The following is a 9,311-nucleotide window of genomic DNA, read 5'->3' on the forward strand; positions in this document are numbered from 1 at the left end:
TGTCTTAGATGTCTCTTTCTTGAGGCATCTTGCTGGATGTAATGGCAACACTAAGTTTTACTTTTCTGGCTTAGCTATCTGTAAATGTTTCTAGCAGTCAAGTCTCCCCTGAATATTTTTGAACACCGGTCAATTTCAAACAAATGTAACGTAAATACCAATGGTAAAAGTCCTTGCAGATGCACTTAAAATAGGATAAAGAAGAGAAAACGTATCAGTGCTCCAGTGACCCACTAACAGGATAAAGAATGAACCCAGTTTGTCTCTGGAAATCAAAAATCTACAAAGGAGAGAAAAATTCTCCTTACAGGATGAGTTTTAATATGAGTGCATCTCTTTCAAGATACATGATAATGCAAGCATGAAACAGAAACTTACCTCTCACTGACTCATGTAAATCCTGAAGTGCCTGGCAAAGTGAAGTAAACTTTTTAATCATGTCCAAAAGTCTTTGAAGCTGATGGGGAGCACACTTGACCGGATATTTCAGCATCAACAATTTTTGTCCGGGACAATAAGCACTTATAGTGTTTTAGTGACACAAGCCCGTAGATAACATGAGTTATGTTGTACTGCATCTTTTATTCCCAACAGTATGCAGTTTACCCAATGCTTAAAAAATAGTTACTAGAAGTGCTTCATTAGGAAGATTTCTTCATTGTTGCTGCCTTTGTTAGAGGCTATAACATAGGCTGGTCTGAAAAGTCTGATTTCTCTGCTGTTTAAACAGTCCAGAATTGAGAGGGAAACCAGATTTGTACTTAATGCAGGTTTTTCCATTTTATCCTGTATTTGCTTTTACAAATATCTGCAAGGAACAAACAGCTGTTATTGCTCCTGTGTTTGCTAATAATTTTATTTAAATATCATACAAGGGAAATTCAAACTCACTAACAGAAAAACAATAGTGTGTAAAAAAGTGACTCTCAGACTAAGTGCTCAGACTGTCAAATAACCACTGTGGTCTTAAATATTTGTATATATGTACATATGTAATATCTGAATAGTCTTCAGAGTGCATTGTATAGTTATCGCAGACTGTGCAGTAGGGCTGTAAGAGGAACACGAACATTTCTTAGTCCTGAAGAAAGCTGTGAAATGTCATCATTCAGTTCACCTCAGTAGACAAAGAAAATCCAGACCTTTGATGACCCCTGGTGAATAAACTAAGCACTGCATTGAAATGATAACTGAAGATGTACTTGGAAGAATAGTCCAGTCAATTCTCACTCTAATCGAAAAACAAAGAAAAGTTATTCCCGTAAAAAGCAGAAAGAAAAGGCCAAAGCTCTTTTATGGCATGCCAAAGAAAACAGCTTTTCTGCAGCTGGACTAGCAGCAGACCCGAGGGATGTACAAGATATTAAGCTATCTTAAGCAGATCTAAAGGTAGTGAATAACGTTCCTCCATCCCTATTAAAAAAAAATGGGTCAACTTATCAGAAGAAAATTATCTTACTGTACAAATATCCTATTTCTTTTATGACCCACGGAAGGGGAAGCTTTAAATGGTACATCAATCACAAGGAGCTTTGTGAATCCAGACGCTTCCTGCACCATCAGACATTGCTTAGGGCACTAAGAAGGCTCCCACTGTCCCTGTCCATCCAGGCTCTTTCTGTGTACGCTCTGTGCTAAGCTTGTGATGGGAAGTCCTTCATCAAACAGACTCAGTGACTGTAAATAAGGCTGTGCATTGCTCTGCAGAATAGTTTAGTGAACTGTAGAGTTGCAGAATTATTTATCTCTGAATTTTTCCTTAACTATGCCAATTCCTACAATGACTAATATAACACAGAGTATAAACTCCTCTTTGAAAGGACAGCATCATGTAGCTTGTTGCCTCACAAACTGCTCTGCATAGGCTGTAGTAAAGAATGGCATACCCATTTGGAATTTTTTACACTATGAATTAAAAGAAAAATTAACCTAATTTTTTTAAGAAAGAAGGTGAAGTGTGAGAATTAGTTGCATACAGCTGCAACTTTATCATGGAAGTGCATATAAAGTGGAAGATCCAATTTTGATTAACCATTGGGTATCCTTCAGCTGTGAGAGGCAATTCAAAGACAGCCTGTGCTATATATACGTTGTTTGTCATTATTGTCTTGGGCTGTCACTTGAGATTTTAGATTATAGTTACACCTGATCCAACTCTATGTGTAAAAGTGTTACAAGAAACCTCTGCCAATGTTCCAAAGAACAAATCGATAACATAAAGAAACTTCTTCTCATTATATTTAAGGATTTTTTTTTATAACTTGAGTTGTCTACATTATGTGACTTAAAGCACTGACCTACTAGCAGTGGTACTGACATAACTGAAGGGGAAAGTACCTCTTCAGTCAAAACAACAGAACTGCATTATCATCTGGCCAGAGGTTTAGGATACAGATGCATCACTGAGAATATGTTGTCCACATAATTAATTTACATGGATAGGCATTGGGTCACCTGAGGATGACAGCAAAATTAGTGAAGGTACAGGTCTTTGCAGTTTTCCTATACCAACAGAAAAAAAGTAAAAGACTTCTAGATACATATACAAGAAAAAGCAAAGGGATCCCAACCAGATCTCATTGCTGGCCTCACCAAAACATCTCACTGCATTTAAATTAAGTAAGCATTGCAGACCAATGCCATGAAATAAAGCCCTAAACACTGGGTAATATTAAACCATAAAAAAATTGTATATTTATTAGGTTTGTATCTGTCCACAAATGAATTTTCTTTCATGCACAAAACACACTGGGACTTGATATTTATACACACAGTTTGACATTTATAAACACCAAGCACTGCTTTCAATTACTCTGAGAAACAATTTGTTGCTTCTAGCAACAGGAATTAATATGATCTGATCACTTGATAAGGCAGACATTACTCTGAGTAGATGTTAGGCCTCTCTTACAGCTAGCAAGAGTTTTTCTGTTGTAATTGACAGCAGGTTTATTGAATTAAGCACGTCTAAGATACAAGCTATTTGTATAAGATTTGTGTAGATCAGTTCGAGTTTTTGTCTTTGTAGCCCACTGTGAAAAGAAAATACTGTTCTCTCATTTTCTTTTAGAGTGTGCTCTACTTGGTGAAAAAAAATTAAAATGTAATATTTCTCTCTGAAACTTCTGGAGAATCAAAAGTGGAAAAAACACTTTTTGCAAGTGAAAATCTACTTATCTTACCATTGCCATCCTTCAGGGCAGCATAATCTGTGCTGATATTTACAAGGATGTGTAGGTGTAAGAAGTTTTTTGCCTGATCTCACAAACTGAAAGGGATACTGTCAGACTAAACCCCATATTTTTAAAATTCCTTTGTAAAAACTTGCACAGTAAAAATACCTTTTATTTGCAGCACTTTTGCTGGTTCTCTCTCTTATTTTTTCATTCAATTCGAACAACAAATGCAGACCAGGCAGTCTCATTTTTGTGTGTACCCATTTTAACATGCTGTCTCACATGTGGTAATACAATATTGTGGCATTTGAGCTGAAATCTCCTGCAGGGATATGTTTACTTTCAATACACTCGACTGTTACAAGCTGTTTTTCAAACATTTTAAGATTTTAAATACAAATTATAATTAATCCCCAAATGTTAATGCATTTTTGTTGCATATACCATTGAATATTGTTTAAACTAGCAAAGTGAGAAACAATCTTTTTCACTATTGTGATATATTTCATCCTACTTTATGACCTTGTTTCCCTCATTGCTGATTTCAGTTTCCCCTGTTGATTGTATGGCACTTGTACAGAGTACTTACTTAAAAAAGATAGGAAACTGTTATTGCAAAACTACAAGAATTAGTGGTGTATCTCAGTAGCTGCTTGTAGTACCCAAAAATATTTCATATTTTTTCCCCCCTTTTTCCTCTTTTTAAAGCTAGCTCCCTCTCATGTATCTGGATTTTTTTTACGTACCACCTAAGTGACAAGAAGTTTTTGACAAGACAGACAACCAATGTAACTTAACAAATTTTGAGATACCATGACAAAGTGATGATAAATTTTTTTATTCAATTGGCAACTGCAACATTCTGCTTGCAGCTCCAGGACAAAATGAAAAGTCATTTGTAAGTCATTCCAAAGTGATCGGTACCTTTGCATGTGCCAAGCAATTTGGTTTCCTATTATGAGGCCACTGCTCATGCAATAAGGCACCTTAATACTCAACTGCAATATTCTTGGAATACAGATAGTAAATGGTCTTGTAGCTCTCTGGGACATTGTTATTATATACCCTCAGGGAGAGAATATCAAATATGTGTTTTCATGTGATGCATGCCAAATTCTAAACAAGGAATTCTATACATTACCTAAATGCTTTTCAGAAATAAACCTCAAAATTTGAAGTTTTTTTTTCTGAAGCAAGAACATCCTAGAGACCTAGAACACTGTTCTAGATAGATGTTTATTATTTAGAAATAGATCTGGGTTCAACCTTAAGCCTGCATAAATCTTTCAGTGTTTATAACAATACTTTAAAAAGGTTTGCTTTTTCCCTGTCAGTAGCTATCATTCAAGTTTGTTTTCATGAAGTTTAAACCTCAAAATATATGGTAGACTGTAAGCCTAGTTCGAGAATTCACTACAGGCTACAGACCGCAGAATGACTCAGGTGCTATAGGTATAATCTAACACTGTCACTGATGTACATTGTATTTAATCATATTAATTTGCATAAATTATAACTGTAAAAGGATCATGCTGTGATAATAGAATGGGAGGATCTGAAGACTGAAGGTACATCTGATGGGTGGGGTTAAACCTATTATTTGAACTAGTGAGAACTTCTGTCCCCTGTCAAAAATCTTCATTAATGAAAAATTAACATGTCTTAGCTTTTAGAAAAAAAACCACAACACAAAAAAACCCAACAAAAACCCCCAAAACAAAACAAAACAAAACAAAACACCTCTGAAAACAACACGCACAAACCCAAACTCCAGATTTCAGTTTTGATTTCCCTTTCCTTCTCTCCTTTTTTGTCAAATTTCTTTTTTCATCATTTTTGTTGGAGTTCCCTCATCCTGAGTTTCTATCATAAACCTTTTTATGAAAACTTCTTTAAACCATCCTGATTATTAACTGTCATCAAGCTAGAGTTGTGCTGTGTGCTACCTGGAGTTCTATAATTTTTAACATTGATTTTTTTATTGCAAAACCAGTGCTTTAATTTTAGTTGAGCTAAGACAAATAATCTGCTGAAATGTATAGTCCCTCAGGAGACATGACACAGGCTGCCTTTATCACAATTTAGGTAGTAGGTTCAAAATGCTTTGTCTCAAGTAGGATTTTATATTTAAATGGTAACTTGTGGTGCTTTAACCCAAAATGCACCCTTTTTCACAGTGAAGACAGTCTCGCTCATCAAAGATTGCACTACCATGCTTGTATATATGTTACTTATTTTTTTTAATATAAAACATATCAGCTGATAATTTACAGTTATGAGAGGAGACAGACTGTACTCTAAAAGCTGAAATATTTCTGTCTTCATTCGTAACAGCTTTCTTACACAGAGCCCTTCCTGTGTGCATCAGCCCTGACTTGGAAGGCATGATCCTCACTGCAGGGCATCTTAACTGTTGTCTGGACTGCTAGCTCTTAGATATGGGACCCAGACCAAAACTCGGTTTTGTTTAGCAAAGAGATTGGTACAACTGGATTTAAAACAAATCTGTAACACCCAAACTGTAGGTGTTAGATTTAGGAGCAGCAGGTGGCATAATGTATGTGCTGCAACTGACTGAGATCATAGAATCATAAAATCATACAATCATAGAATCATAGAATGTGTTAGGTCGGAAGGGACATTTAAAGGTCATCTGGTACAACCCCCCTGCAGTAAGCAGGGACATCTTTAACTAGATCAGGTTGCTCAGAGCCTCTTCAAGCCTGGCCTTCAATGTCTCCAGGGATGGGACCTCCACCACCTCTCTGAGCAACCTGTTCCAGTGTCTCACCACCCTCATTGTAAAGAACTTCTTCCCAATGTCTAATCTAATCCTACCCTGCTCTAGTTTAAAACCATTGCCCCTCCTCCTGTCACTACATGCCCTTGCAAACAGCCCCTCCCCAGCTTTCTTGAAGGCCCCCTTCAGGTACTGGAAGGCCACTATAAGGTCTCCCCAGAGCCCAGGCTGAACAACCCCAGCTCTCTCAGCCTGTCCTCATAGCATAGGTGCTCCAGCCCTTTGATCACCTTCATGGCCCTCATTTGGACCTGCTCCAACAGGTCCACGTCCTTCTTGATCTTGATCCTTCACATCCCTGCCTTTTTTTGTCCAAAACAGTGTAGCGCTCAATGAGTTTCTGTCATCCCATAAAAAAGACCCAATGGCATGTAGGCCATAATCAGCTGTTCTCCTGTTTCAGACAGAAGAAAGAAGCAGAAGTCTAGCAAAGACCCTTAAACAGGAGGTCTGGTGTCTAGTGATGTCTGTGTTTTCTGAAGGCCAAATGTGAGGTGGAGGAAGACCCTCAAAGTCAGGAGTAATGTTAAAGAGAGCAATGAAATACTAGTACTATTGCTTAGTTTCACCCTGCAGAAAATATGGCTGGATCCCAATCCCCTCCACCATTTTGCCTATGACAAGAATGAAAAATAAATTCTACATTCTTGTTCCTTTTCCCTCTGGTCTCCCGTGCCGGAAATGTTACTATTTCCCCACCTTATCATACCTTTTAATCTAGATATTCTTACCACTGCCTTATCACTCACATTTTTCCAAATCAACTGTTTTAACAATTTTATTTAAATGGCTGGAGAAATGAGCCAACAGGAACCCTGTGCAGTTTAGCAAAGGGAAATGCCAAACCCTGCACTGAGGGAGGAACAACGCCATGCACCAATTTCTGGGCCAACTGGGCAGACAGCAGCTTGGCAGAGAACGCCCTGGGGCTTCTGGAGGACGCCAGGTTGGATATGAGCCAGCAATGTGCCAATGTGGGAAAAAAATTCAACAGTCTTTTGGCTGTTGACTGTGCTGCTTCCCCTCTCCATCTTGCTGGAATCACCTCAGTCTCACGCTCTTAAGCTCTTCCCCAGACATGCCGGCACCAGCCTTGCACATTTCCACAAGCTCTTCAGCAACATCCTTTTGTAACCTCTGGGCAGCCCCATACACTCTTGCCCCACATCCCACAAGGACTCCCCCAGACCTGCTGGCTGAGACCCCTGGCAGCCTGCAAGGCCCCTGGCAGTGTTTCTGCAGGTGGTCCATCTCAGCTTTGCAGAAAAGCACCTGGAGCTCTTGGGGGACACCAAAATGCAAAACGCACCAAAAGGCCAATGGTCTCCTGGGCTGCATTAGGAGAAGACCTGCCAGGAGGTGGAGGGAGGTGACCTTTGCCCTCTCCTCAGTATTGCTGAGGTCACACCTGGATTGCTGTGTCCAGTTCTGGCCTCCCCAGTACAGGACAGACATAGAGTTACTGAATGGAGCCCAGAGAAAGGCCATGACCGTGGTGAAGGGACTGGAGTATCTCTCCTTTAAGGACAGGCTGAGGGAACCAGCACTGTTTTACCCTGAACAAGAGATGGCTCAAGGGCACCAGACTCTCACCACAGGACCTGACAAGCTGGAATTTAAATGTCAGGCCTTAAATGGGCCACCAGAAAATGGCCACATCCCATGAAGCAGGGGCTTTCCCCCTTTGGAGTGTCTGCCATCCTTGCTGGACGATGGTTAGGGTGCACAACACCAGAGACTCCCGTGATGTCACCAAGGGGCATTTGTGATGGCCCCAACCTCACTGCCCTTCCGTAGCTGCAGGCGCTGTCCTGGTGCATTTGGTCCAGATCTCCTGCCAGTGCACACACACAGTGTGCAACCTCCAGCAGGACCGTGGACCTCCGCTTGGAGAGCTGCCTTTGTGCAGGCTGTCCCAGGGCTGCGCACTTGAGAAGGACGCGGGGGCCTCTGAAGGCTCCCAAACAGTTCCTTCGCCTCCCCTGAACACCTCCTGCAGGTACCCTGTGCTAGCTCGGCTCACACTGGCTGTCCATGGGGCAGGGCAGGGGGTGGGGGGTTCTTGCAATGGAGGGTGAGCATGCTTGGGGGGAGTCAAAGGGGCCAGCACATGGGGAGGGCAGCCTGTGGGGCTGGCTGGCCACTTTCCAGCCTGCAAGGAGACGCTCTCACCTCCCCTCTCTTACCACTTTCTAGGGCTTTTGTTGCTGTTTCGCTACTGCCACCAGAAGAACTCAGGTGCTTTGCACATCTCTTGGCAGGACATGGCGTCGGGCACCAAGGGGCCTCTGCAGGGCAGTGGCTCTGCCGCGACGGCCAGCACGAGCCAGCTGCAGCGGGCAGGGCAGCAGGAGGCAGCGGCGGACGGATGGTGCTCCATCTGCCTGGACATCGTGCACCACGCGGCCTACATTGACACCTGCCTCCACACCTTCTGCCTCGCCTGCATCCAGCAGTGGGCTGCCTCGAGAGCGGCGTGCCCACTCTGCAGGCAGCCTTTCAGCCGCGTCCTGCGCACGGTGAGGGTGGACGACGACTACCAGGAATACGTGGTCGGCTCGTCCGCCCGCCGGCAGAGGACGGCGGCCAGGCAGAGGGTGCGCAGCGGATCCCCACAGCGGCGCTACAACCTGCGCCCAAGGCCCAACAACGAGCCCAACGCTGGGAGAAGGGGGCCTGCGGGGAGGCACCGAGCGGCTCCAAGGACCTCCAACGCCTCCACCCAGCAGGCTGCAGGGGAGCACCCGGCCAGCCCTGCGGATGGACCCGTCCTCCACTCCAACATACTGGCGCTGAGAGCACGGCTGATGGTGTTCATGGACCTTGCATAGAGATTCAGGGATTTTCAGAGCACGTATCTTTCAAAATCAAAGCACAAACCACAGCAGGCCATGCTTTCTGGTAGGGTCTCAACAGTGTAAGAAAGCAAAAGGGGCAAACACCTTGGAGTATGCCGTGAACTTCTTTAATGTACGTGCTGCAACAGAGCCCCTTTCACTTACAGTCTCCCAGCATCCCCCTTCCGAACACTGGAGCCAGGCTGTCTCCAAGCCCCTTGTCCATCAGCCAGTCTGCCCGTCCTGAAGCAAAGCCAGGTGCCATGGACAGACGCCATGCTGACAGCCCTTTCCCTGCTGCTGCCTCCTGCTGCTGCCTCCATACCCAAAAGGCTCCTGTCATCCTCCAGTCACAGCCCTCCGAGCCTTTTTCCCACACTTCCCTACAACTGCAGCCTGACTCCTCCACCCCAAACCCCATGGCCACGGCTGGGAGGCAGGACGGGTTTGCTCTTCTCTTCCGGGGACAGGCTGCCTGTTTCACAAAAGCCATTGCAG

At 43.1% G+C, this 9,311-nt stretch overlaps 1 protein-coding gene across 1 annotated transcript; it reads left to right on the plus strand.

Moving 5' to 3' along the window:
• The first annotated feature begins 8,240 nt into the window (after positions 1-8,240).
• On the plus strand, positions 8,241-8,807 carry LOC134509073 (E3 ubiquitin-protein ligase Topors-like). Its single transcript, XM_063321544.1, has one exon. It carries the CDS (start codon positions 8,241-8,243, stop codon positions 8,805-8,807), a length of 567 nt encoding a protein of 188 aa, XP_063177614.1.
• The last annotated feature ends 504 nt before the right edge of the window (positions 8,808-9,311 follow it).

Source organism: Chroicocephalus ridibundus, chromosome Z, assembly GCF_963924245.1.
Source record: "Chroicocephalus ridibundus chromosome Z, bChrRid1.1, whole genome shotgun sequence".
Lineage (NCBI taxonomy): Eukaryota > Metazoa > Chordata > Aves > Charadriiformes > Laridae > Chroicocephalus > Chroicocephalus ridibundus.